We start from the raw sequence: 25650 nt of genomic DNA on the forward strand, positions 1-25650 counted from the left end.
GTGATCAGAGTAACACGCCACCAAGACGGCATCGTGTGTTGCCGCGAGGGGCAGGACGGCGCGGGCCGCAGCCGCCGCGGACATTACGTTGTCGAAGCTGCCTTCGATGGCTGAGGGCGCCGGCCGGGGCGCCGTAAAGCCTGTTACGAGGACGTCTGGGGGTAATTGGCTCTCGACCATTGCGACGCAGGCGTCGGTCATGGCGCGGGTGCTGTTTGGGTTGATGAGGAGGATGCGGATCTTCTTTTCAGTCTTTCGGGGTGTGATGCTATTGCTTGCTGCTCTATCGTGATTCTGCTCGGTGGCAGATGTGAGCTTGGGAGGCTCCACGACGCCGGTCTGTTCCGTGATGCGACTGTAATGCTCCACGCGACGATGTCTGGCAAAGTCAAATGTGCGTTCTTTGCCTGGCCGGCACTCGTCCAGGTTGATTTCCGCATAGACGACCTCATCCTCTGTCGTAGATGCCTCGGCGATGACCTCGCCCTCCGGTCCTGTGATGCAGCTTCCGCCAATCAGGTCGTACTTCCCATCGTCAAGACCGCACCTCGCTGCACTTATACTGAAGCAGGCATTCGTGTAACTATGAGCCTGCATCACCAACTTGTGATGGAAGACGGCCTTGTTCCTCGCCTCGTCCGGATCCATGCTGGCGCTAGTTCCCCAGAGATGCGGCGCGAAGCCGGCTGTGTTGTAGCCACAGAGCACGACCTCGACGCCCTGCAGACCCAGGACGCGCCAGCTCTCGGCCCATCTCCTGTCGTTGCAGATCATCATGCCGAAGATGGGGTCCCCGCGCTCCGGTGCCGCATCCGGCTCCGTCAGATCGGGTACCCGGAACGCATTCCACCCGAGGTCACCGGGCTTGAAGTAGCGCTTTTCCAGCTGGTTTGTGGCATCTGGATCCGCAAAGGGCTCAAAATCACCAGGGAGATGAATCTTGCGGTATTTTGAGAGGACAGAGCCGCTCTTTGCGTGGTAGTAGATGCAGGAGTTGAAGGTTTCGCCATTGTCGGCTTTTTCGGCAAAGCCGACCGAGATGTCGACGCCGAGCTGGTTGGCCTTATCAAAGAGCGGCTTTGTCTGCGGCTGCGTCGCTACATCGCCGTGCTCGAAGAAAGAGTCAAGTTCCGAGGGGTCGTTGATCAGGTGTCGGGGGAAGAAGGTTGTGAAGGCGGCTTCGGGGAAGAGGGCTAGTTGTGCTCCCTTTGCGGCTGCGGCTTCAAGAAGTGATATCATGCGGTTCAATGTCTTGGGCCGGGGGTCGTTGTAATGTGTTGCGCCCATCTGGGCCGCAGCCACGCGGAGCTTTCGTGATGGCATTGCTGCTGAAGTTCTGACTTGCTTGTGCAGTCGTCGACTCGCTCTATTTTCAACACCACTCTTTTACGCAATTGCCTTTACTTCAGCCCAAACTTATGCTTTTCATCACGAGAAGTTGCTGAGCTCTTCTCCGACTCTCTCCAGCTTAGTGGTACTAGGTCTACCCCTCATGCACTGAGATCAGCGCATAATATCGTCCGTCCTATTCCCTGCAGCTTCCAGCTCCAGTGGCGGGCGATAAGCTGCGATAGGGCGTCGGTTAGTTTGCCGCGCCTGCCTATCTTTGTGTCATAGAAGCCTATCTCTTCTACGTAGGAGCAGCGTTATCAAATTTACGGCCAGTGTAGATGTCGTCAACGACTCTGCAGATACTCTATATCGTGTCGAGGGCAACTCGGGAATGCTAAGTACTCCGTGCCAGGTTCACAAAAGCCTTAGGCGCAAAATATTGTTAGCACAGCGCTGTGAATTTGGACAAGAAGATGGAGGTCGAACTCATCATCGAGAATGCCACAGTGGTGAGTGCATGCGTCGTCATGGGGCCAGGAAACCCTTGAGCGTACAGACAACTGACACGACAACACATAGGTCACGGCATCCGATGTCCATGCACGGCAAGATATCGTGGTCCAAGACGGCAAAATCCTAGCCGTAGGCCAGAACCTCAAGTCTCTTTTTTCGGCCAGGACAGTGATAGATGCGCAACATGGCTTCGTCATGCCGGGCGGCGTTGATTCCCATGTGCACCTTGACCAGGTAAAGAGGTTTCCCACTCGAATTTCCAACAGAAACCCCCTTGTCTAACACAGCATCAGGATAACTCCCCAACAGGAGACAACTTTGAGACCGGCACGCGATCAGCAATTGCGGGTGGCACCACAACCATCATCGCATTCGCTACCCAGGAACGCACCCACCAGTCTCTTCACCCAGTCGTAGAGGACTATCACTCACGCTCCAGGGGAAAGTCATACTGCGACTACGGCTTCCATATCATCCTCACAAATCCAACCTCAACTATCCTCCGCGATGAGCTTCCATTCTTTGTTAGCGAGGGCATCACCTCTGTGAAGCTTTACATGACCTACGAACCCCTTCAACTGAAAGACGGCGAAATTCTAGACGTCATGATGGCCACCAGGAACCTGGGCATGACAACCATGGTCCACGCCGAAAACAGCGACATGATAACCTGGATAACGGCCCGCCTTGCAGAGCAGAAACTCACGGCGCCATACTACCATGCCATCAGCCGGCCCAATATCGCCGAGGATGAGGCGACGTACCGTATCATCGCCCTCGCTGAGCTCTCTGATATCCCCATCCTCATCGTCCACATGTCGTCCAAGACCTCCACCGCGCACGTCAGGAGGGCGCAGACGCGGCTTCTGCCCATTCACGCAGAGACGTGTCCCCATTACCTCTATCTAACAGCCGACGCCCTGAAGCCGTCTCATCCGGCTACTGATAGCTTCTCCGGTGCGAAACATATTTGCAGTCCGCCGTTGCGTGAGGACCGCATGGATTTGGATGCCATGTGGGCCGGTATCGCCAACGGGACATTCACGACATTCAGTTCAGACCACGCGCCGAGTAAATACAATCATCCTGACGGTAAGAAGGCGGGCCTGGGCAAGGAAGATGGTTCCATGCGGTATGACCAGGTCCCGAATGGGCTTCCCGGTGTTGAAACTCGAATGCCATTGCTGTTTGAAGGTGGTGTGCTGTCAGGTAGAGTGACGCCGCAAAAGTTTGTCGAGGTCACGGCGACGAACCCCGCAAAACTCTATGGATTGGGAGATACCAAGGGTGCGATCGCCGCCGGGTATGATGCTGACTTTGTCATTTGGTACCCTACGGCTGAGCAGGTTGCTGCCAACGGCGGGACGAACTCTGCAAAGATAGAGCCGTTCGTCTTGGAGAATTCGATGTTACATCATGATATCGACTACTCTCCTTTCGAGGGGATGAAGTTTCATAACTGGCCGCGCTTCACCATCCTGCGAGGCAAGGTGATTTGGGACCGCGATGGCAGCGGTATCGTTAGCAGTATGGGATATGGAAACTTCTTGCGACGCGGTAAGAGCACTCTGAGCAAGCCGAGGAATCAGTGGGTGAATGAGTTTCAACCCCTGCCCAAAAAATAGACAGTCTTTGTGTTCCTATCCATCCATAATACGTGCGAAATATGTAGCTTCGACCTTCTCTGACATTCTGGATCAGGATTCAATCCATCACATTAGCTCAAGTGTTTGAATAGCCAAGATTCTACGCTACATCTCGAAGCTTATCACAATCTGATCCGACTTCCGTTGCCCCGTACAGAGATGACGCCGTCTCTGCATAGCCACAGACATGATAATGCTTAACAAAGCCCTCGCCGTAACCAGGAAGACGACTAATACTTCGCGCACCAAAACTATACAAAGGGTCGCTATATATCGAACGATTTTCAGCAACCGGTGTGAGGTACTCAAGCATTCACATGTCTGACACATGGAGTCAAAGGTGTGGACGACTCAACGATTGTTTGCTCTGTTCCCCCACTTGGGCGGGGCAGAAATGAGAAAGGATTGGCGACGGATGATATCACGTATTCCATTCAGCAGCGCGGGCTACCGGAACTGTTCCGGGTCCATGAAATTCTGCGGACCAGGACCACGGAGCTGCAGCTGTCCGAATAGGGCCAGAATGCGGTTGGCCCGCCATCTTTGAAAGTGCCAGCTGGCAGGAACCCTGCACCTGAAGTTCTTCTGCAGTTCATCGATGCTCCAGGTTGGCTTATGTTAGATTCAGTCTTTGATATCTTGATCGATATGGAGGATTTCGAGAGTCCAGTGTTGTCAGAGCTTTCGTTATAGCATTGAAGGTCAATACTAGCAGCGTAATGATAAGAATCACTCCGCGAAGAGGCGAGCTGCAAAGCGGTATCCGAGGCTATGGGACGACAGATTTCATTTCGTGTTGTGGGCGGTTAAACAGCCCACCCAGAAAGCTAACAATTGTGGAAGGAGGTCGGGTTTCTGCACGCTCCAGTCCGCATGCGTCTCGCATATCGACATTGAACGATGCAGTTGGTTCCAACAGAACCAACGACATCGAAGCCTGGCAAGCTGCGGGGTTTTGTCTCTCATCCGTGACTTTACAAAACCCCGCGACTTTTCCAGTTGCTTTGACAGTTGTCTCCGGATGCTGTTGTTCTTCAACTCCGCAGCCCACTCACTGATCTCAGTCAAAAGGACTTGACAAGAATCAGTCGCCAGTAATCATGGCGGACCCAACTCCCAAAGCAACCGTAGGCCCGCCGACAGACTCTCCTAAGTCAGCAAAATCCCCGCAGTCGGCCGCCTCACCCGCCATGCCAGCGTCCGCGACCAGGCCAGCAGCTGCAACACCGCCAGCAGCAACGCCAGCATCGGTGGCTGGTGCAGGAGCGACGCCGACCCCTCAGTCTCCTTCCGACGTTGCCGAGACCCCGGCCACAATTGAGATTGACGATGGAATAACTGTGCGTTCATTTAATCTCATAGAATGTGTCTTTCGAGTTATGCCCAAGCTAAAGTAACCCGTTCCTTAGGATGATGCCTCGACTATTGATGACAGAATGTACTCTCGCCCCCAACTCCTGACTCTCCGTCCACATCAATTACAGATGACAAGGAAAGAGTGCATAAAATTGTAAGCGTGTACTGATGTCGACTCAATAGCTCCTCATACACTGCGTCATTGTCATCTTCCATCGTTGACTACCCTACCGAGTACGGTCGGCGTTATCATGCCTTTCGATCTGGTGGTAAGTGCAGAGCCCAGACTCCAGCATCACCTCCATGAATCTTATGGATCTCATCGTCAACACTGCTAAGATTTCGATTCATGCTAATTGCTTTAAAAAACACAACAGCCTATGTGTTCCCCAATGATGAGGCGCGTATTGCGGGTCATAGAGCCATCAGTTCGTGACGAAATACTAACCCGAAATTTCATGTAGACTGAAATGGAAAGACTCGACGTGGTTCACACTTTACTAGTCAAGACCATTGGAAATCGACTCTTTCTTGCGCCTATTGATGAGCACAAGACTCACCGAATCCTCGATGTTGGCACTGGCACTGGAATCTGTGAGTAATCGCGCTTTGAATCGTGTTGCAGATATGGCCAGAGGCTTATCGTTCTCTGTTTCTTCACAGGGGCCATCGAAATGGGTGATCTGTTTCCAAATGCAGAGGTAATTGCAATAGTGTAGGCAAGCTTATGATGGAATGATCTCTGACAAAGACACAGATCCTTGGAAATGATCTGAGTGCTATTCAGCCACCTTGGTATGTTCACTCGCCAAGTCCACTCATTTTTGACGGTTAACCAAGTTGATGCTTCCAGGGTTCCACCTAATGTCAAGTTCGAAATCGACGACGTTGAAAGCGAATGGATTGGGGAGGACAAGTACGATTTCATCTTCAGCCGTTATATGGCTGGCGCCCTAGCTGATTGGCCGACATACGTAAGACGAGTCTACGAGTGAGTCAATATCCTGAAGGTTTTAATGCTGCCTGTCATTTTAACGAGTTTCTTAGGAACCTGAATCCTGGGGGCTGGGCCGAATTTCAAGACTGGGATTACATGCTCTATTCGGATGACGGCACAACTGAAGGCACAGAGCTTCTCCGCTGGATGGGCTACTTCATGGAAGCTTGCGAAGTCTTAGGCCGTGATGGACAGGTCGGGCCGAAGTTAGAGAAGCTGGTGAGGGAGAACACCGGACTAATCAATATCGTCCACAAGCCTTTCAAGATCCCTGCGGGACCTTGGGCCAAAGACCCTCACTTGAAGGATCTTGGCATGTGTAACCTCATTCAAATGTTGGATGGCCTGGAGGCTTTCACCCTTAGGCTTCTCTGTGGCGTCCTCGGCTGGACCAAGGAAGAGGTTATAGTGTTACTGTCGGGAGTACGCAACGAGCTCAAGACTGGAAAAGCTCATGCTTGGCTACACTAGTAAGTATTTAGATACCTTTTGAGTGAGCTTGGGTTGCTTGCGTACATACTGACTACTTCTTTGCAGCAATGTTGTATATGGCCAAAAGCCAGAAACAGAGGAGAAATAATTGTACCTCGAGAGAAATGAGAGGCACCTGTGAAGCCGCTGGTAACTCCTATGATGTAGATTAGTTGGCCAAAATTGCCTTTTTAGTCTAGCACATTGATTGGTGATGGAATGAAAGCAACTTCAAGCACAAAGAACCTGAACATATAAGTAGCAACAACCAGGCTGCCGAGCTGTCGAAGGAATGGTCGAAATACTTTGGCGCTTCCAAGTAAGCTTAATATCGATACAGACTAAGATCAGCCTCGATCCATGGCTGTCACGTCCATGTAGGTATATGTTGGTCATTCTTGGATTATTATTGCGATTAAGAGCACGTTTCGCGCCACCGTAGGATTGGCGCATCTTCGCCATGTTACGTTTCTGACGTTACTCAGGTTTCACTGGGTACATGTACTTTTGACTATGTGCTAGCGATGGACTAGCATTCAACTTTTCGTTCCTTTCCCTTGACTCCTTTCAACGCCTTCGCATAAGTGTGGGCTAACAACCACTCGTATATTCAAATTAAGAGGCCGGTGTAGTTGCCTGATGAGTTGTACAATTAATAGGACTCTCATCGTCGTTTCGCCGAAAATACCTCGCACAGAGTGTTCCGTATGTCCGACCCTTCCTCAGCTTCATTCCGTCGTGTGCTTAAAGTCTCTCTGTACTCGAATAGCGTGAAGAGGAATCTCGTCATCACTCTTATCGTCTCTCTCCTTGACAGGATAACTCGAGACGGAGTACCCGAATCCGGTGGTATCCGGTCTCAGCTTCGAGTCTGCCAGGGGAGGTGTAGGCTGGCGGCTGGTGCCCTCAGATCCGTTGTCGTCAGGCAATCGGTAAAAGGCATCTTCGCCGGCGCCATGCTTGGTCGTCGAGAGGTTGCGAGCGATCTGGGAGCCGTTGTTCGTGTGGGGGTCCTGCGAGGACATGCCGTTGCTGAAGTTGGACTTGTTCCTGCTGGAGCCGAAGCCCAGCGCCGTCGTGCTGCGGAACATGCCGCCCATGCTGCCCTTGAAACCGCAGGCTCGGACTATACGCTGCATAGCGGGACGGATGGTCGGTAGGCAGGCGGAGACGATGCCGGCGGACATTTCGATGGCGGTCCAGCCGACAGTCGGAGCGAGAGTGTAACTTGGGTCGGTTCCGCTGTAAGTGAAGAGGACGCTCGTTCGGTATGCTGAGGTGAAGACGACACTATGATACTGTTGAGCAACACTGGAGCCCTCTCGGAAGAAGGCACTTACAAGAAACCGAGGCCAAAGGCGAAAGTCAGGGCAATTTTTTCAGCCTTTTGCAGCTGCAGCTTCCATACCTGAGGGGGAGGCAGCAGCAAGATGAGAAGATCGGTGAAAATAGTAGAAGCTGCGTTGGCGATCCAGGTCGCGACTTGGTTGATGCATCTACCCGGGATGTCGGGATACCAAAGCTTCTCGACAGGTACGCAGATGAAGATGAAGAGGAAAGTGATGCAGATGACCCAGGCGAAAACAAAAGTGATGACGAACCACGTCATCTTCTTGAAGAACGGGATGTGGAAGATGCGGTAGTACATCAACATCAAACTAAGCTTGGTCCAGCCCAAATTCCAGGCGTAGAGAATCTCTGCTACGACGAGGTATTTGGCCATCAACACGATGTTGTCGACGCCGACCTTGTCTGCGTGTAGGCCCATTCCCACCGAGTGCATCGCGAAGATGAAACCAACAACAATGAGGTTCCATAGCTACAACAGAGTCAGTTTTAATCTTGCCCAAAGTCGATGTCTCCGACTAGAGACTTGATATTGATGGAAAACGTACCATCGACCAGACAATCAAGTAGTCATCCCACCACAGCTTCTGGCCCTTTGTTTGACGACTGATAAGGCGGAGAATAACGGCGAGTACGGCGAGGACTGTAACCGAAACCACAACTTCGACAGTCCATGGCTGGATGTTTTGAGGGTCGTATCCAGGGAGCCCGGGCAACGGTGACGGACCCGAGTCGGTCGACATCTTTTCGTGCGTAAAGTGTCTTTCAGCCCACAGCCGCGATGTGTTGAATAATCCTCAAGATGCCGCGGGGAAGAGAGAACCAATCTCTCGGGAAATGGGGGTAAAGGACCCAGCCTGATAGCCTCGAACAAGAGAAAGAAGGGGGGTCTGGTCAACGGCCAAGGAAGGGGACGGGTCAACACGCATTCATCAATCTCTCGTCAGTCCGGACGGATTCGCTTCGCAGAAGGACTCCATAAAGGGAAGCAGGGCAACTGGGTTACTTTATTCTGCCCAGGCACCGACTAAAAGAATGGGCAGAATCCTTCTGCAAGAAAGTGCCGTCCTATAGCCCTGACCCCTGAAAACAACGTGAAGCCGGTCGAGAGACGAGCCCCTGGACAACGTGGGAATGACGAAAAGGTAAGAAAACTGGGGAGGAAAGAACGTGTGTTCTTGGTTAAGCACATGCGAGGGTGGTGAATACTATGTGAGGGTTTGATGGAACTCTCCATTCGGCCGCCATTGCTTCATTCCTAAAACGGCGGCCAAGAAGAAGACCGCATATATGTCAAACGAGATATACAACCGAAAAGGGAACTCGATCATCCACAGGAGAGGAGCATAAGTGAGTGAACTGACGGGAAAGGATATCTGATAGACTTGCAAGGTTCACAAAAGAGGTAAACTCTTCGATGCCACGAGGGACGTCAGGCAAGGCCCTGGTCTCTTAGTCGTGTACACATGCACGTTCCTGGGTTATTTCGTACTCCAGTTCCTGCAATTGCGCGCCGCAATGTTGATCGCCTCGTTTCCCAAGTGAGGAAGGAAGAAAAGTCCACAATAAGTGAGTGTTTTTCCACGCTTTGTGGACCCAGGTTGCTAGCGGCCAAAGGATGACAGGCCTCTGCAGGTCGAACAACGTTCATGATTTCGGCGTTGTTCTCCACTGAATTATGCGATGCCCTGGGGCAAAACGACATGGCTGGATGGGGATCATCCCGGATTGCTTCGCCCGTTGCTGGGATCCGACTTAGAGGTGCCTCGAATAGGTATCGGCTAGTACCTCTCGGCTCTTCAAGTCTCAAGGACCACTGGCACTAAGACTATTGCTGTCAATGCCCAGCGTGGACATCTGCCCTTGTCGGCCCGGGGCTCATGTTGTCGGGAGATTTATGACGGCTGGGCCTTTGATTATGTGGTTGTTGTTACACATCGAATACCGCATCCGGGTTTTGGCCGGCTTTGTCTCGAAGCTTGGAGCATTTGTGAGAGCCACTGGAACATCAGACTTGCCAGCAAGGGTTCGCTCCCCCGTAGCCGAAGCCTCGGCAGCTGCATGCGTCGCAGAAGAATGCATGGCGTGTGGGATTGGGGGCGGCAGATGAGGATCGAAGGAATGCCTCGCGTCAAACGATCGGCCCCGGCCGGTTGAAGAATTTCACCTGAAGAATTCCCGAATCCATCGCATTAGAGAAAGACATGTTGTGCGTTTAAAGTCTGGCCAACCCGTCCCCGTCCACTTTGCTCACAGACATTTTCGGCCTCCCACCCGCCTTATGTCTGTAAGATACCAAACGGGTAGAAGAAACACTAGAGGAAGGATGTTCCCGTCCCTCCCGACAGTTCGTTTCTCTTAGACGGGCGGGAAAGGGAATTGACTTTTGACTTCTAACGGTCCTGTCTCTGCCAAAACGACGGCGCCTTCAATAACCCTGACGCCACGAACCCGGAAATGGTATGAGATGAACCTCTCACCACCGTAACCGCAACGCCATTCAGAGACGGCCCCGCTGCCGACGTTTGAACCCCCTTTCTCGCGTCAGAACGACCGAGTAAAAATGGCACTTCAGGTAAAGTCGTTCTCGGGTTCTTCGGTCGTCCGTCACAATAGCGCCAGCGAGGACGCTAGCTGGGGAGAACATGGCCACCGCCAAACTAAAGCTGGTTGCTCATTTCGCCCCTCAAAAAGTAGACCCCGAGTCATGTCCTGTCCCTGTTCCCGAAGTCTGTGCTTCGGCGATAGCACGAGTGACGAAAGGATATTCCTGGAAGACCATCCAAGCCCAACGCGTGCTCGCTGATCACAACTCTGTTCCACTTGTCAAAAGAAGGATATTGTCGGATACCGACGAACGTCCCCTTCCAGGGACCAGGACTGGCGGATAATGAAGACTTGGTGACCTGTCCAGGCTGGAGTCGTCCACGACCGTTTTTTCTGCCATCTCCACCTCACCGAAACAGGGACAGGCCTCACCGTGAGGCAACTCGTTTGGGAAACCCAACCCGTGGTCTACTGCAACAGATGTTACGTTCAATTGGGCTCCCGAGGCTTCTCGGCGGAGTAGGCCGTTTGAGATACACCGCCGACTCTGAAGTTTACCCAATGCAACCCGCTACTGGCGCCACGAGGGGTAGGATCTCCAGAACCCCTCAGGAGTTGCTTAGTACATGTAGAAATCTGCATCTCTTTCAAACCTACTACTAAACCTAACTTCTGTCCAAGCCACCTTTTTCTTACCTCCCGGAACCGAACCAAACTCAAAGCAGCTTGTTATACACTCGCAGACAGCAGAGCAACAGGGCATAGGCTACTCACACAAATCACATCATGGCAGCCACGACTACTCTCCAAGTCCCCCACCTCGGCGGCATCACGGCCGGCTACCGCCTGTCCGGAGACAAGGTCGACTCCGCCAAGCCCACCGTCGTGCTGATCAACTCCATGTGCACAACCGTCTCCCTCTACAACGACCAGTTCAACAGCAAGACGCTGACGGACGCCGTCAACCTCCTGGCCATCGAGCCGCTCGGCCACGGCTCCACCAGCTGTCCCGTCGAGCACTTCACCTACTGGGACACTGCCATCATGGCCCTGCAGGTCATGGACAAGCTCAACGTCCAGAAGGCTTTTGCTCTTGGCACGAGTCAAGGTGGATGGATGGTCACCCGTATGGCCATTTTGGCCCCTGAGAGGGTACGTTGCGATGCCACGTGACATTCAATGGCCCCGTTGCACTGTCACTTTGTTTCCCTGGGATCGCGATCCTTTTGGAAAGGAAAAAAAAAGAGGATCGTTGTTTTCCCGGGGTTTCTCCTGGGATTTCTTTTCTGGACTGTGCTGAACTCCATCGAATCTAGATTCTGGGTCTCCTGCCCTTGGGCACCTCCATGGACTACGAGTCAGCCGACTCGCGTGTCAAGGGCTGCTGGGACCCTAAGGCCCAGCTTCTGGCCTTCTACGACGGCTGGTCCAGTGCCACCCCGACGCCGGATTTCGTCGTTGACGACATCTGGTGCGGTATGGTTGGCAGCTTGGGCTTCTCGGGCACCGTCCCGCCCGAGACCCTTGAGTTCTGGACAAAGACCCTCAAGTCCGTCTACAAGGGCGACGAGGGCCGCAAGAAGCTCAAGATGGCCTTGGGTAACCTGCTGTCGAGAGACGGTCTGCTTCTGAGACTGAGAGATGTCAAGTGCCCCGTCTACTGGCTTCAGGTACGTGACAATGCGGCTGAATGATTGACTACCTCGGGATGAATAACTAACGAAAAACTAGGGAACCGCCGATCCTGTCTTCGGTGTCAACATCCCCGGCGAGCAGATCAAGCTTTTCACTTCTGCCCCGGAGGCGACAGTGACTATGGTTGAGGGCGGTGGCCACTACTTGAACGCCACCAGCCCAAAGGAGGTCGAAGAGGCTCTGCTGAAGATGGTGAAGACGTACGCCTAAGGCTGAGGCGTCATTGTAGTTTTTTTTTCGGGATGAACTATGGCGTTATGATCATGAGTCGTGAACACGATAGACGAGAAAAGCATGCAATACCAAACGGCCCCCAAGTAGCATGCTGGGCGAGAAGCACGTAACATAAAGTATTCGTAGCAATGGCGAAGGATGAATGAAAATCCCAATGCTTGATCACATCTCGGCGTGGTCCGGGTATTCCCCGGTGAGAAATCCGACGAGTCGGGGTCCAGTCCGCATTCCATCTGCCATCCCAAAGGTTCAAGGGTAAGCACTTTAACATGTCATCTTTCCCAAGCGCCCAGTCGCCAGTCAGGGGATGTCCACGTCGATCCAGCGATCCGAGCGTCACCTATTGAAAAACCACCTCAAGTGCGACGTCGGAAAATCCTCATTCAATGCGACCGAACCAATTACCTCAAGAGGGCATCAACATGCGTCCTCGCTTCCAGTTTTTCAGTAATATTCGGCCATGGTCCGGTCGTGACACACGGACTGCCGTGAGGCTGAAAAGACGTTGCCACACTATTAATACTGGGCTGGGTTGTGATTCCTATGTGGCCGGGGAACCAGGTCCGGGCTGCCATTTTCAGTAGAAAACAACCACAAAGCCGGGGCTTTGCTCGAATGGGGAAATGATGGAAATGATGGAGGACCCGAGGGAGCGAGTATTTCGCAGCAAATAGGCGACACTACGCGCGTACCACAGCGTTGGTTAGCTGATTATCAGCCGATGAGTCGCACGAGCAAGCGTCGACCCGTTGCCGCGAGTCAGTAAGAGGCGATTTGGACTTTATTTACGAGTTGTGACATACCATCGCCAAAATGCTCGCAATTCTGCCATTTGAACTATCTGTAGTATCGACGAACAGTGGGTGAGAGTGTCAAGTATGTGACAAGAAAATAGGCTCTTCGACAAGACCTCGCAACATCTTTCTATTGATGTAACTGTTGCGACAACTGCGATTACTACGGCTGCTCCGACCATTGTTCCCACTCAATGACTGCAATTTCAGTTTCTCTTAGTGTTCTCAGCGTAATACATGTACTATAATGTAGCAATGTAGAAAAGGGTTTTTTTTTACAAGCGAACTTAGTTCATCGTGAATAAAGGTCCTTCCTCTTGAGGTGGATTTTAATGTAGATAGAAAAATGCATTTGCATGTAGTGTCCTCAACCTCAGAAAAAATCCTAAACTAGGACTATGTCCTGCTTCTCTTTGGTCGCAAAGAGATTCGCGTTTACGTTTTCAGAAAATATGACAAATATTCCAACCCGGTAATAGCCTTCCAGGCGATCCGCCGGATGAACGACGAGCCCCCAAACAGTCTTTGGAGCCTCGCTATCTTGGCAGAACGAACAATGCTCTGGCCTTTGCCAATCTTCATCATCAAAGACTGTTTCGCCCTCTGGAAAAGGGAAAGACTTTCCCAGTCCATCTCGTAGACTGGATAGGTATCGCAGTTTACTCCAATTATTTGTCTTGAAACAACAACTGGAAGTCAACAAGAGCTTCATCTGACCGGGTTGCTGAACCGTAGTGACTTCCACGGACCAGTCAAACATGCAGAGACCACTCCCATCATAGAAGTATCCAATCGGGGGGTTTCCTTTACGACGAGGTTCGATGATCACATCCGACGGGAAATCGGACAATGACACATTTATTCGAAGATATGAACCGGGGTTGAGTCGGCCAAACGGACTACTCCACTGAAAGTCCATGCGATGCTCCGTGACTATGAACTCGGCTTGAACATGGGCTGGCAGTGTTTCTGATAATGACATGATCTTCTGCTTGTTTGGAGGTTCCTCTTGCGGCCTTGGATTGTCCACGTTGTAGCGCCGACATGGTAAAACTTCGAACGGCCGTAGCTGAGATACCCAACTCCACGACGGGCCCACGTAAGGCTTTTGATTCCTCTTCTGTTGGAGTGTTACCCCAAGGGTTCCAACATCTGGGTTCAATGTTTCCCAGACAAGCCCGTGCTGCAGGTCGTTCATCCATAGACCAGCAAGGTATGTGTCTTCCGTAATCTTGGCACACTCTTCGGCCAATCCCGCTATGCCAGCCAGGAGGTCATCTCTGTAGCTCCACGATCTCGTCTGAATCTCTAGAATCTCTTCCCATCGGGCGTAAGCGTTGCGTATCCTACGGGATGCTTCGATAGAATCAGCTGGCTTCGGCTCTCGTGCTATATTGACGAGTGGCCTTAACGACCCGTGAATGACCGATCCGAGGGTCACGTATGAATTTTCAGACGTGGAACCACTTTCACAAGCAAAGTGCCACATTCCAGGCCCGATAAAGAGCAATCTTGTTGACAGCATGTTCTCCTGAAACGTCCAGCCCCTGGTTTCCCATACTGACTGCTTCAAATCGTTCATTAATGTTGATGAGTTCCAAATCGGCTTCCGGTCATCCGAAGATGGATAGAACGTGTAGGTCCCGCGAATAGTTTCGCGCCTTTTCGACTGAAATGGCACGTTGAGACCTGATGGTCTTTCACCAAGGTATCCCTGGAGACAAGACGTAGACGCCAATGGACAAATGGTCAGAGTCGAGCAGTAGTAAACACGGCCCATGGTCAAGCTTTCCGTGTTCCAGTCTTCCATGTCTCCCTGAATGATGCAAAGCGCATCTACCCAGAGGTATCGTAGACCGAGAGCTCTGCAGGTGATAGCAGTGTCTCTCACAACCGGACTCATAAAGTCGAGTGGTATACCCTCAAGGTGTTGTGATAAGTTCTCTCTAGTTGTTTTCAGCTGTTCAGCCGCATCTTTTCTAGAACCCCAACAGTAGCTCAGCGTAGCATACTCAAATCCGTTGAGTTTCCCCTCACTTGATTCGTGCAGAGTTTCCGAGGTGACCAGGCGAGGGATGGCTAGGTCGGTGCTCCCCACGTCGATCAGTCTTGTTGGGACGAAAGCCACCTCGTCCTCAACATGGCCACATTCTTCCTGGCATCGATTGAGCTCGTACTTTATCCACTCGACATTGGCAGGGTCAAGTAATCGAGGATGTCGCTTGTCATCGAGTCGCAGCCAATCTGAGACAGCGTCTAGCTCGAATGTAAGCTCAGTGAAATATAAGATCAGGATCCTAAAAAGCTAACCGTCATTGGACTCGATGTTAAAGGTCACAGCCGCAACAAAGTCCTTCTCGGGGCGCTTGTATACTTCGCATCGCCAGAACACAAGACCTTCGTCATTTGGTTTCGAGCCAAAAACATCTCTGTCAGCGCCCCATATGTATCCACCATTGATGTAAACATCTCCCGTATAGCCTATGTCCCGTTTGATAATGTGTTCTCGCACAAACGTACACAGAAGGCAGCCTTTCTTGGAAGATTCAGCCAGTACTGGCAATAAAGGCAGCGAGTCTTTCCATTGGCAAGGCGATCCCAACATGATCATCTCTCCTTTGCCTTCATCTCTGTGTCTCAGTGTAGTGGAGGCTTCCGATGTTGTAGAGTCTCCTTCAACGAAGTCGTCAATGCTGTCATCTACAAGTACGGAGAGACATCGATCGCAAAGGTTTGAACCCCCATGTACAGCTGAGGCGACTGCATGAGGTAGCGAAGGCAACATCGGGTGAGTGAGCACTGAGTCCTGGCAGTGTGTGTTGCCGTTGTTATCAGTCCTGAAGGGAGATATCATACATGGTGTGGCTATGAATTGTACAGAGTACGATCGATTAGAACGGGTGTTGGAAGGAATCGCCATCGTTGCTGCCTGATCTTCGAATGAGTGATTTGTCGCAAAGCGGGGCAGAATCCCTGCCCCATCCTGGACATCAGTGGGAGATGCTCGCCGTAGAAGTGGCGACAAGTGTCAGTTTAACCTTCCACGTTGGTGACCGAACAATGTGTCAGCCAAAACCAGATTGCACTCTCACGCAAAGGACATCATGATCATACATTTCTACCTGAAGAAGATGTGAGTTTCGGGCAATGCTAACTGGTGGAGCAAACCTTCGCATGCTCCTCCATGTATCAAGTACTTGATGTATGTTTAAACTAAGTGAGCTTTTATCCCGTTAATTGCTGAGTAACATCAGTTAATACGGTCCTAGTCTTTCTCTAATTCTGCTTTATTCAAAAAAAGTTTGAAAGGGATTAACATACAACCTGTTACCGCCTTTGTTAAATTACCATACGTATTGACGCAATCTAGCATTGGATGGGATACGGCGAGGCATATAGAAGTGAGTCCGAAAAGGGTCATCAACTCTTCTCTCCGTGACGCGGGTTTCTAGTAGCTGTTCCGAACTTAGAACAAAAAGAGTATAAGCCAAGAAGTACTCCGGAAACAATGATCCACCACATGACAAGCCATAGTCCGCTCATCTCCAGGCCAATGTAGTACTTGTTCGAGTACCTCGTCACGTAACCCGTTCCCCAAACCCAAGCAAAAACCAGCATCGCTAGTCCGGGCCTGCTCTTCCTCGGGTTCATCCTGAACGTAGAACTAATGGCTAGTCTTATGAGCGGATAGAGGCCCCAGGCGATGAAACATGCAAGCTCAAGATGGAACCCAACCACACCGATACTCTCTCTGACACTTTCGATGAGTGACGAAGACCTGGGTGATGTATAAGGGAGTAGAACTTCCCATAGAGCCTGTTTGTGAAGCATCCCACCCCGTAAGAGCTTGGTATATGCGATGCCGACGGCCACGACATGCGCTGCTCTCGCGTGGAGATACTCGGCACATCCCAGAATCCAAATCAAGTAGACGACAAGAGCGGCAGTCCTCCGCTTCTGGAATCCTCTTACCCGAACCTTGTCAGTATCCTTCCTCCTTCCGCTTGTAGTTGAGCCTTTCGTCTCAAACTTGGAATAACCCTTCATTGTATCCAGTTCCTCAGCAGCACCGACCAAGACGCGCTCAAAAACGACAGTTCCAACTACATCCCCGAGAAGCTTCCACGCTCCTTCCGGGGTGAACACTCTGCCAAAGAAGCCAACCTCAACCTCCTCGCTTAGAAAAAGCGCCGGACTGCCAATAGCAAGTTTCAGTGTCGAAATGGGACCCCCGAACACGCCCACGCCAAGCGCCGGTGCGAGCATCCTCCTGACGTGGTTCACCAGCACAGCAAACACCACGACCGCAAAACTGCGCCCGTATCCACCAATAAGTAGTGCTTTAACTGCTGGTGCAAAGCCTGATTGTCGCACTGACGAAAAGAGACGCGTGACTTGAGATTGATCGCTTAAGCAAGGCTGTACAAGGTGATAGAGCTGGGCCAACGCGCTGTACGACGCGGTCGGGATGAGGGTGAATGGGTTGTCGGATAATGGCCCATCGTTAGCCGCGGAGTTCCTATTCCGGGCAGCAGTTGCAGAGACTCGGTCGTTTGGTGACTTGATATGCGTAGACACTGATGGTGATGGGTCGGGACGAAGTTGGTCTGGCCTCTTCGGCAGTGGCTGGCGAGACATTGTGGTATCGAGCATCGTGGCCTGCACGGCACTTCCGCGGTGGGAGCCTCGTCAATGAGCGTGAAGACCCTTCATTCGATCGCTGGGACAAGATTAGAGCCTGAGTAAAGTCAATCGGATTCGCGAAAGCGAAAGGTTGATGAAGGATGAAGTGGTTGGGCGGTAAGAGATTAAGTAAACGTAAGGAGCAGAAAGCCACGGCGCAAATGCGTTTGCTTTTTCCTGCTTACTCACTCATCGCCAAAGAAGATTAGCTCACTGAGCCGCGAGTCTACTGGTCAAGTCGGTCTTCAACAGCTGAAGTGAAGCATGAAACCAATGATCTCGCAGGCCCATGATTCAATCCTCTCTGCTGTCTATCGCTCAAATCGTCCGAAAGACCTCCCGAAAAGCCGACCGGGCTGCGGCGTTTCCTCGCGGCGTCAACCCCCTGCGGTACCCCATAAATCCCGCGCTGGAGTGGGGGAACCGGAGCGAAACGCGCTCAACATGCCGGAGGCAAAAGCGAATCCGAACACGGTACCGATCGGCCTGAGCTAAACGCGTTCTTTAAACGCGTTTGCAAAAGATGAAGTCTGCAGGTGAACTCACAAGCTATTTCACATACTAAACGGCAGCGCCTATGCCAATCCTCATCAGGCCGTGGTCTCTCAAAGTCGTACACTTGAGGGGGTCGGCAATTGTTTGTCCCTCTGTGCAACGATCAAGATAGGTCCTGCTGCATGCTCGCTGCATCAAACCACCCCTAAAAATACTGAATATCATCGATTTCCTCTAAGTTTATCAACATTACGGGTTACCAATAGCTTTCACTACTAGCATTCTCGACATTGCCGTCATGGCAAGTTATCTGGTATACTTTGAATGCGGCCAAATGGCCTTCGTTACATCTCACCGATTACCCAGGTCTTCGTCCAATGTCTCGCGTCCGAAGGATCATGCATTTTGTGGCGTACACGTGATGAGACTAATTCCTTCCCCTCACTCATTCGGCTTATCTCACAATCGACATCAGAGCTGCGTCTCACCCTCACTCACGTTTCGTATGAAATCTCACAACAACATCGTGAGCACCCTCTCACTCAATCGCAACAATGGGCCCTATATTCACCGGGCTCATCGCCCTACCGCTCCTCTGGATCGCCTCTCAACTATGGAACCTCTACACAAACTACAAAGTAGCTCTCACCGTAGGCCTGCCGATTATAATATGCCCGTATGACCCAGAAAATGCAAGTTCTCCTCCCATCCTCGTCAACATATCTCGACTGACACACCTGAAGCTCATCCACGTCGTCACCTCTGTCCCTCTCCGCCCTCTTTTTAAACGCCTTCTCCCTGCAACCTTCTTCGCCACCGTAGAACTCACCATCGTGGGCTGGGAGTTCCGCGACAAGTCCGCCGTCCACGATCGCGTCGGGCCGGCTTTCATGCTTGTCACCACGGGCCTCAACCAGCTTATCTGCGCCGACCCAACCATGGCGCACGCCATTTTGAACGGGCGACGGGAGTTTGTCCAGCCAGATATCGTGTGCAAGGTCATGGGGTTCTTGGGTTCTAACATCCTGACTGTGAGTTTCGTGTCTTTCGCAGATATTAGTCCCAATTTTAAGCCTCTATGGATGGGCTTTGACGGACGAACAAGACCTAGTGATGCTGCGCTCATTCTCCATCACCGAAGTTTACTTCGCCGAAAGTGAGAGAAGGTCTGTAAGCTGACAATTATACACTCAATCATAGTCCAATGGTGAGTCCTGGTCCCGCCAAAGACGCATCGTTGCCCCAGTCCTCAACGAACGAATCAGCCCAGAAGTCTACAAAGCAACAGCCAAACAAGCAGAATCCCTCGTCAATCACATTCTCTCCCCTCCCTCTTCCTCCTCCCCCACAAACACAACCTCAACAGCAGCAACAACATCAACCACAATCCAAGGCCTCCGCACAATCGCAATAAACGTCCTCACAAAAATAGCGTACGGCGACAACAAACCCTTCGCAATCACCCCCCTCCCACGCGACCCCTCTGCATCCATGACCTATGTCGACGCAATCTCTCTCTGCACCGAACTTCTCGACCTCGCTGCGTTCATCCCAATCCGTATCCTGCGTCTCCCATTCATGTCCAACGTAGTCCAGACTTTAGGGGCTGCGTTACATAGATTACCTGGGCTCACGGTGGATATGCTGGATCGGGAGAGGCAGCGGTTGGCCGAGGCATCCTCTTCGTCTCTGGGTGGTGCTTTGGACGAGATGGTGACGACTACGGCGACGGTTGGAAAGACGGATACGATTATGAGTATGCTTGTACGCCTTTCAGATCAGGAAAAGAGTCGCATCGACAGTTCGGAAAAGAATCCTCCCGTAAAGAGCACCACCAGCAACAATAATCCTAAATCATACCTCACAGAAGAAGAAATCGCAGGTAACCTCTTCATCTTCACCGCCGCTGGCTTCGACACGACGGCAAACACCCTAGCATACGCCGTCACCCTCCTCGCAGCGTACTCAGAGTGGCAAGCTTGGATCCAGGCCGAGCTCGACGCCATTCTGGGCCCTCCCACGCCATCACCATCGTTCTCGTCGGGGCAGGTGGAGCGAGAACTGCCGGACTACAGCATCGTCTTTCCGAAGCTCACGCGGTGTCTTGCTGTTATGGTGAGTCTTTCCACTCTCTCTACCAACATCCTCACCCACTCTACCTGGATCCCTTGGGCTTCCCTGCCCATTCATAAGCTTCCCTTCTTGACAACCGATATATCCTTCAAGAAGAATATCTTTAGAGAGCAAATACTGACAAATTTCTCCAAGTTCGAAACCCTTCGACTCTTCCCGCCCTTGACCCATCTAATGCGCTCAAACACAACAACCCAAACCCTCCCCAGCCAAATCTCAACATCAACGACACCGACCTCAACCTCAGCCTCGATACCATCATCATCGCCCTCCACAATACCCGCGACATCCTACACAATCCCCCCATGCACAGTCTACATCAACACAGTAGCCCTCCACACCTCCCCGCAAACCTGGGGGGCCGACGCCCTAGCCTTCAAACCAACGCGATGGCTTACACCCCAGACATCACCATCATCGGCATTATCATCACCACCGCAACCTCACATCCAACCCCCCCGCGGCGCATTTCTCCCTTGGTCCTCAGGTCCCCGCACCTGTCCAGGCCAAAAAATGGCTCAAGTCGAATTCGTCACCGTCATCGCGACACTCTTCCACAAATGTACCGTCGAGCCTGTCCTCGAAGACGATAGTAGTAGCGCTGAACCAGCAACCGAGAACGCGACCAAGGCTCGAAAGAGACTTTCAAACTTGATGCAGGATAGTCAGCCTCGGTTGACATTACAGATGAATCGTCCCAAGGATGTGCGGCTACGGTGGACGAGACGGTAAAGGAGGCTAGGTAAGGTGTACATATCGACAAAGGCCACAGGATAGTATACTAGGTGCATATAAATTCATGAAAAGAATATTCCAAGTTATATTTTGATGGATGAAGGAATACCCTGGAGCATGGTCTTTCACAGACACAAGTGCTTTGTCATGCTTTTTCGCTTGCAGCTGTCCAACGCCTTCCCACCCGTTCTGCCGCCGGGCTTCAAATACCCCGGCGGGTTTTCAATTCAAATCCCAAATCATTTATTGCTTGCTTGAGTCGTCTTCATCGCACAGCCCATCATTAGCACCCTGTCTGGTAGGGGCATATGAGGCAAAGGTATCACAACAAGCCCGTCGACGGGGCCAAATATATTACATCGGGCCAGATTTTCATGACTCGAAGATCTCCCGGATCGCCGACTCTGTTCTCATCTTCACCAGCTCCTGGCGGCGAATGGCTTAATGACTGCCAGATTCCTCAGCCAGCCCGATTCCGTAGACTGCTCGCTCGACCAAAGCCCGGCAACCACTTTCGCTTGTGTAAGGGCGCGCCGCCACTCGCAGAGTTGCTCGCGGGTGTGGTTTCTGCAGAGGCGGGCGTTCCGTTCGCGTTCGGTGTATTCGGAGTGTAGCTTGTCATAGGTGTCGTCGGGGCCGCAGGGCTGCGATCATGCACAGGCGCACCCTCGTCAAAGCTGCCAGAACGAGCAGGGCGGGGGTTACGCAAGATGGGAGGCGGTGTTGCGCTGGTCCTGTCCTCCTCGCCGGGATGGTTCCGCTGCACCCATGATGGGACGCCCATGGGGGCAGCTTGTGTCGAAGTTGCTGCCGGTGGCTCGATTGCCGGTGCCTGTTGAACCGGACTCGGAGCGTTGCTACCGCCGATAGATCGTCTGAAGAAGTTCAACCGGTGTCCACGGGGTGCGGCAGTCGAAGAAGGGGGATAATGGCTGTCCTTGGCGCGAGCACCAGTCTTTGAATCATGCTGCGGGCTATTAGCCACAGCCTCTGCCAGCTGGATCATTTGCGCATCGACACTGTTGCGCCTGGACCCGCTGCGAGAAGGTGACTTGCGAAGCTTGCCGTTAATGGGCATGTTCTTCGATGAAGTCTGGCCTGTCTTTGCACCCAAGCTCGACCTTCTATTCGGAGGGGGGAGAGGCTGGGCCCCATCCTGGAAGAGAACGTCCTCGGCTGGATTGTGATGCGGTGGCGGAAGGCCGGGGACCTCAAATGCGCCGCCAGATGAGCCGAACATGCCGGCCGTGTTCCATCCCCCACCAGAAGGAGGAAAGCTGAAAAGATCCGGAGACTCACTCCGCTGCTGTGCGATGTACTTTGGATCCTTGCCTTGCTGTAGCCAAATGTCGAGGCTAGAGTCGAGGGAGTGCATCGAATCTCCATCAGAGTCCCATTCCATTTCCCTGTGGTTCGATATCGTCGTTTCATCTGCCGACCTGGGGCGAGGGATCAGAGGCGGTCGAGAGTCGAAGTAATGAGGACTGGCTGGCTCTTCGTGTCCAGCAAACACAGAGGATGGGGGATGCTGGAATACCGGTGCACCTCCACCGTGCTCCCCCTCATCATCCTTGGACGTGCCCCTTGATACTGAACGGTAGCTATGTTGATCCGACACAGCTCGTTGCTTCGAGAGCGTGTCATTCGACGTCTTAAATCTTCGAAGCGTTGATGTGGAGATGGTGTCAGGCGTCGGAGGCAGGCCCTCGCTAGGGCGTGAAGCTAGCGCATCTGTGGTTACTTTCCGCAGTGCTTCACGCTTCGCATCCTTGATCTGCTTTTGCGACTGCCCTCTTCCTGCCATCGGAGAAGAGTCTTGAGCGGGTAGGCTATCTAGGTAGGTATGATCGAGCCTCGCCAGCTTCTGGAGGGGCGAGGTGTGATCGATGATGTCGTGGAGCGACTGAAACTGGCCTGGACCAGGAGCCCGACCGGTTGAACTGGACCTACTCGGGCGACTGGATCGTGTCGACATGGTGGTCGGTGGTCTCTGTACCCTAGACTGGTCGCTTCCGTATGACGCCTTTCGAGGCGGCCCGGAGTGAGGTAAAGCACCATCTATAGAGTGTGGCTCGTCTGCATCGGCCACAATCGTTTGATCCTGGTCTTCCTTCTCGCCATACACACTTACAAAGGAACTTTCACTGAGGACGCTGAGGCTCGGGCTTGTCATGCCGTTACCACGACGCGGGTCCGTATCATCCACTCCCTCCGTGTTGAGCCTTGGTAGGCTGAGTAGGCTACCGCGCGAGCTGAGGTAGACTTTTCGTAGGTTTTCGGTGTTTCCGGTGTAGTCCGATAGGAAACTGGGCATGCGGTTGAGCGTCTTAGCGTCATCTTCAAGTCGTGCCAGGTCCGCTACTCTAGGCTTGGGCGTGGGGCTTCTGAGACGAGAGTCGAGGTCGTCGAGGGGTAGAAAGCTGGCTGCGTCGACTACTCGGACCATTTCTCGCTCCTTCAATAGCGTCTCAACCTGGGCCTCAAGAGTCACTATCATCTGGACCGCCTCCTGCACAGCCTTGTCCCGCTTCTCCAACTCGTCGAGCAGCTTGTCGTTCACATCGTCTATCTGTGCTTTCTCAGACTCGAGAGCGTCGACTCGCTCTTCGAGCGCATTTTGTCGTTCGCGGCGATGGAAGAGCTCGAGCTTGAGGTCAAAGTTTTGCTTGTGCAATGTGGAAACAGTCTGTCGAGGCAGCTATCAGCAAACGGTATTACACGGACATGTAATCCAGGGTTACTTACTGCCTCCATCTCTTTGGCTCCCATGCCTTTACTTTTTGCAGATTCTCCATTGCCTCCACTTGATCTTGGCCGACGTCCATCAACGGACTCGCCTTTCACGGGAGAGCTCTGTGCATGTCGTGCTGGTAATTCTACGGAGGCGCTCATGTCTTGTGTTGACCGTACCGCGGCCAACCTATCAGCTTCCTCCCTTCTCCTCTGGAGTTTGTCCTGGAGATATGTGGACGCGGCGCTCTGCCTTCCAGAGTCGGAGATTCGGTCTCTTGACACAGCAGACCCAGGCCGGGAGTTCACCATCGACGGGGCACAGGAGCTGTGGTGGAACTTATGGGCGGGATGGGAACTGGGAGGTCGCGGCGAGGTAACGAACTGTGAGGTCGAACTATTTGCGCTGCGAGGTGTACGTCGGGTTGCACTGGTACTTGTACTTGATCTCGAAGATGGACGAGGGTAGACTGGAGAGGGAAGTGACCTCTCGCGGTCGCGCGATTGTGTCCGCGCAAGACTGTCCATTGTGTCTAAGGAAAAGAAACTACGGCGTGTTTTCGCTGATCCGATTGCACAAGAGCAATCGCCTGTATGCAAGTCGAACTAGAAATTCGTGTTATCAGACGGCTCTTTAGCCCAAAGGATCACGTCGGCAGTCGGATTGGAGTGGTGAGTGACCGAATTGGGCGACAGCAAGGCGTCGTGAATCGGGATGATGCCTGTTCGAGGTGCAGAAGCGCGAATGGCAGTTGCGTCAAGCTAACGCAGCTGAAGGGGGGTGAGCACGGGAAGGGCAATCGATGTCTTTGGTGATTGAATAGTAGGGAAAGGAATCCCTGGACACGGCGCGACAGCCAGAGGAGAATCGAAGTGGTAGCAAACTCGTTGAGTCGTGGCTGTGGGTGCGCTTTGAAGGTATAAGAGAGCTGCTATTGCGAGAGAACAGGCCGGAACCTGGTTTCTGCAGCGTTGGGCCTACGCGACTGCTGATGGCGGCATGTGGTGGAAGTGCCGTAAGATTGTCTTTTTGTTTCTTCTCCTGGTCCGTAGTAATTATTGAGAAGAAACCCGAGGGGAGAACCGATGGGCTGTCTAGAGGGAGGATTGCGTTACGTCGGATGGCTCGCCATGAACCGATGGAAACGTGGAAAGGCAGGGCAAGCGGGCGAACTCTCGAGTCGGGTCTTTTCTCTCCCACAACGTCGGATCGGCAGTTGGGTCCAGCGTTGGAGGTTGGGCCGTGTCGCAGACGCTGTACCGCCGCAGTCCGAACTACGGATGTCTGTCGCGATGGCGCAGGAATGTCTCAATTGACGAGGGGCAGATATGCTGGAATGTCTCGACTGCGTGGTGCTTGGTGGGACAAACGGAGGGTCCTGGTCGCAAGAACCCAGACAAGCTGACTAGAGAGGCTGGGAACGCAGGGCAAGGAAATACTGGGTATCTAGAACTGAGCTGAAATAGTGAATGCTGATGGTGATGATGTTGATGATTGTTAGCAACAAGATGGGATGGCGTCTTCTGCCGATTGCCACCGTCAATGTCGTGTTCGCGAGCAATGCTGGAGTTGCGATGGACAACAATGTTGGCGTCGTCTGAGAAACGACAGGCGACCTGGTCAATAATGGTGGAAAGTAGCTAGAGGATCTCGCTCCGAAAAGAGACCCTTGAGCACTGGAGAGTAGTAGATAGCGACCGATCGACAGGGCTATCTGTTATATTGGCCAATTGAAGCCTAGCGATGCGAAGGCGACGACGGGGTTCGGCTCTTGGTTGCGATGATGGAAGATAATGGTGGTAGCGGTGTTGACCCGCGCGCAGAGAATCTGGCGATGGCAGTTCGTGGTAGAGGAAACGGAGATTGGCGAGGATGACGGAGCAGGTAGCACATTTCTTTCTGTGTCCTCTCGAATGATCGGCCGCGAGTCGGAAGGAGAAA

At 52.6% G+C, this 25650-nt stretch overlaps 9 protein-coding genes across 9 annotated transcripts; 4 read left to right on the forward strand and 5 right to left on the reverse strand.

The window, feature by feature from the left end:
• On the reverse strand, positions 1-1323 carry BDP55DRAFT_526809 (carbon-nitrogen hydrolase; the record flags this gene model as incomplete). Its single annotated transcript, XM_060567815.1, has 1 exon — positions 1-1323. A coding segment is annotated over one exon (1323 nt), but the record flags the coding sequence as incomplete, so codon positions are not given.
• Positions 1324-1820: 497 nt separating this feature from the next.
• BDP55DRAFT_653794 (uncharacterized protein) lies at positions 1821-3862 on the forward strand. The gene is made up of 2 exons (XM_060574217.1): positions 1821-2079; positions 2139-3862. Exons 1-2 carry the CDS (start codon positions 2041-2043, stop codon positions 3468-3470), a joined length of 1371 nt encoding a protein of 456 aa, XP_060432669.1. The 5' UTR covers positions 1821-2040; the 3' UTR covers positions 3471-3862.
• Positions 3863-4516: 654 nt separating this feature from the next.
• On the forward strand, positions 4517-6578 carry BDP55DRAFT_653804 (S-adenosyl-L-methionine-dependent methyltransferase). Its single transcript, XM_060574218.1, has 10 exons — positions 4517-4831; positions 4901-4929; positions 5031-5116; positions 5225-5247; positions 5312-5441; positions 5511-5548; positions 5605-5642; positions 5701-5838; positions 5895-6314; positions 6382-6578. The coding sequence occupies exons 1-10, from the start codon at positions 4592-4594 to the stop codon at positions 6422-6424; spliced, it is 1185 nt and encodes a 394-aa protein (XP_060432670.1). The 5' UTR covers positions 4517-4591; the 3' UTR covers positions 6425-6578.
• Positions 6579-7043: 465 nt separating this feature from the next.
• BDP55DRAFT_628974 (uncharacterized protein) lies at positions 7044-8405 on the reverse strand (the record flags this gene model as incomplete). The annotated part of the gene is made up of 3 exons (XM_060571963.1): positions 7044-7605; positions 7656-8134; positions 8211-8405. 3 exons carry the CDS (start codon positions 8403-8405, stop codon positions 7044-7046), a joined length of 1236 nt encoding a protein of 411 aa, XP_060432671.1.
• Positions 8406-10693: 2288 nt separating this feature from the next.
• BDP55DRAFT_425879 (Alpha/Beta hydrolase protein) lies at positions 10694-12133 on the forward strand. Its single transcript, XM_060567482.1, has 4 exons — positions 10694-10837; positions 10891-11361; positions 11526-11879; positions 11941-12133. The coding sequence occupies exons 2-4, from the start codon at positions 10996-10998 to the stop codon at positions 12112-12114; spliced, it is 894 nt and encodes a 297-aa protein (XP_060432672.1). The 5' UTR covers positions 10694-10837; positions 10891-10995; the 3' UTR covers positions 12115-12133.
• A 781-nt stretch (positions 12134-12914) lies between these two features.
• BDP55DRAFT_604927 (heterokaryon incompatibility protein-domain-containing protein) lies at positions 12915-15825 on the reverse strand. The gene is made up of 2 exons (XM_060571097.1): positions 15243-15825; positions 12915-15188 (listed from the first exon to the last, which is right to left on the reverse strand). The coding sequence occupies exons 1-2, from the start codon at positions 15784-15786 to the stop codon at positions 13318-13320; spliced, it is 2415 nt and encodes an 804-aa protein (XP_060432673.1). The 5' UTR covers positions 15787-15825; the 3' UTR covers positions 12915-13317.
• Positions 15826-16352: 527 nt separating this feature from the next.
• BDP55DRAFT_546680 (uncharacterized protein) lies at positions 16353-17570 on the reverse strand (the record flags this gene model as incomplete). Its single annotated transcript, XM_060568683.1, has 2 exons — positions 16353-16881; positions 16963-17570. The coding sequence occupies 2 exons, from the start codon at positions 17568-17570 to the stop codon at positions 16353-16355; spliced, it is 1137 nt and encodes a 378-aa protein (XP_060432674.1).
• A 930-nt stretch (positions 17571-18500) lies between these two features.
• Positions 18501-21207, forward strand: BDP55DRAFT_425922 (cytochrome P450). Its single transcript, XM_060567483.1, has 4 exons — positions 18501-18802; positions 18854-19141; positions 19311-20225; positions 20379-21207. The coding sequence occupies exons 1-4, from the start codon at positions 18665-18667 to the stop codon at positions 20973-20975; spliced, it is 1938 nt and encodes a 645-aa protein (XP_060432675.1). The 5' UTR covers positions 18501-18664; the 3' UTR covers positions 20976-21207.
• Positions 21208-21438: 231 nt separating this feature from the next.
• Positions 21439-23870, reverse strand: BDP55DRAFT_691762 (uncharacterized protein; the record flags this gene model as incomplete). The annotated part of the gene is made up of 2 exons (XM_060577024.1): positions 21439-23664; positions 23724-23870. The coding sequence occupies 2 exons, from the start codon at positions 23868-23870 to the stop codon at positions 21439-21441; spliced, it is 2373 nt and encodes a 790-aa protein (XP_060432676.1).
• Positions 23871-25650: the final 1780 nt, after the last annotated feature.

This window comes from Colletotrichum godetiae (genome assembly GCF_030913485.1).
Source record: "Colletotrichum godetiae strain CBS 193.32 chromosome Unknown BDP55scaffold_9, whole genome shotgun sequence".
NCBI classification, from domain to species: Eukaryota; Fungi; Ascomycota; class Sordariomycetes; order Glomerellales; family Glomerellaceae; genus Colletotrichum; species Colletotrichum godetiae.

Coding starts and splice junctions, on each gene's coding strand:
- BDP55DRAFT_653794 (XM_060574217.1), top strand. CDS start 2,041: ATGCCGGGCGGCGTTGATTCCCATGTGCACCTTGACCAG. Junction 2,080..2,138: donor CCCATGTGCACCTTGACCAG/GTAAAGAGGTTT, acceptor ACACAGCATCAG/GATAACTCCCCAACAGGAGA.
- BDP55DRAFT_425922 (XM_060567483.1), top strand. CDS start 18,665: ATGGGCCCTATATTCACCGGGCTCATCGCCCTACCGCTCCTCTGGATC. Junction 18,803..18,853: donor GCCCGTATGACCCAGAAAAT/GCAAGTTCTCCT, acceptor ACACACCTGAAG/CTCATCCACGTCGTCACCTC. Junction 20,226..20,378: donor CGCGGTGTCTTGCTGTTATG/GTGAGTCTTTCC, acceptor AATTTCTCCAAG/TTCGAAACCCTTCGACTCTT.
- BDP55DRAFT_604927 (XM_060571097.1), bottom strand. CDS start 15,786: ATGATATCTCCCTTCAGGACTGATAACAACGGCAACACACACTGCCAG. Junction 15,189..15,242: donor TAACATCGAGTCCAATGACG/GTTAGCTTTTTA, acceptor CATTCGAGCTAG/ACGCTGTCTCAGATTGGCTG.
- BDP55DRAFT_425879 (XM_060567482.1), top strand. CDS start 10,996: ATGGCAGCCACGACTACTCTCCAAGTCCCCCACCTCGGCGGCATCACG. Junction 11,362..11,525: donor CCATTTTGGCCCCTGAGAGG/GTACGTTGCGAT, acceptor CATCGAATCTAG/ATTCTGGGTCTCCTGCCCTT. Junction 11,880..11,940: donor GCCCCGTCTACTGGCTTCAG/GTACGTGACAAT, acceptor ACGAAAAACTAG/GGAACCGCCGATCCTGTCTT.
- BDP55DRAFT_653804 (XM_060574218.1), top strand. CDS start 4,592: ATGGCGGACCCAACTCCCAAAGCAACCGTAGGCCCGCCGACAGACTCT. Junction 5,117..5,224: donor TCATGCCTTTCGATCTGGTG/GTAAGTGCAGAG, acceptor AAAACACAACAG/CCTATGTGTTCCCCAATGAT. Junction 5,643..5,700: donor AGTGCTATTCAGCCACCTTG/GTATGTTCACTC, acceptor TGATGCTTCCAG/GGTTCCACCTAATGTCAAGT.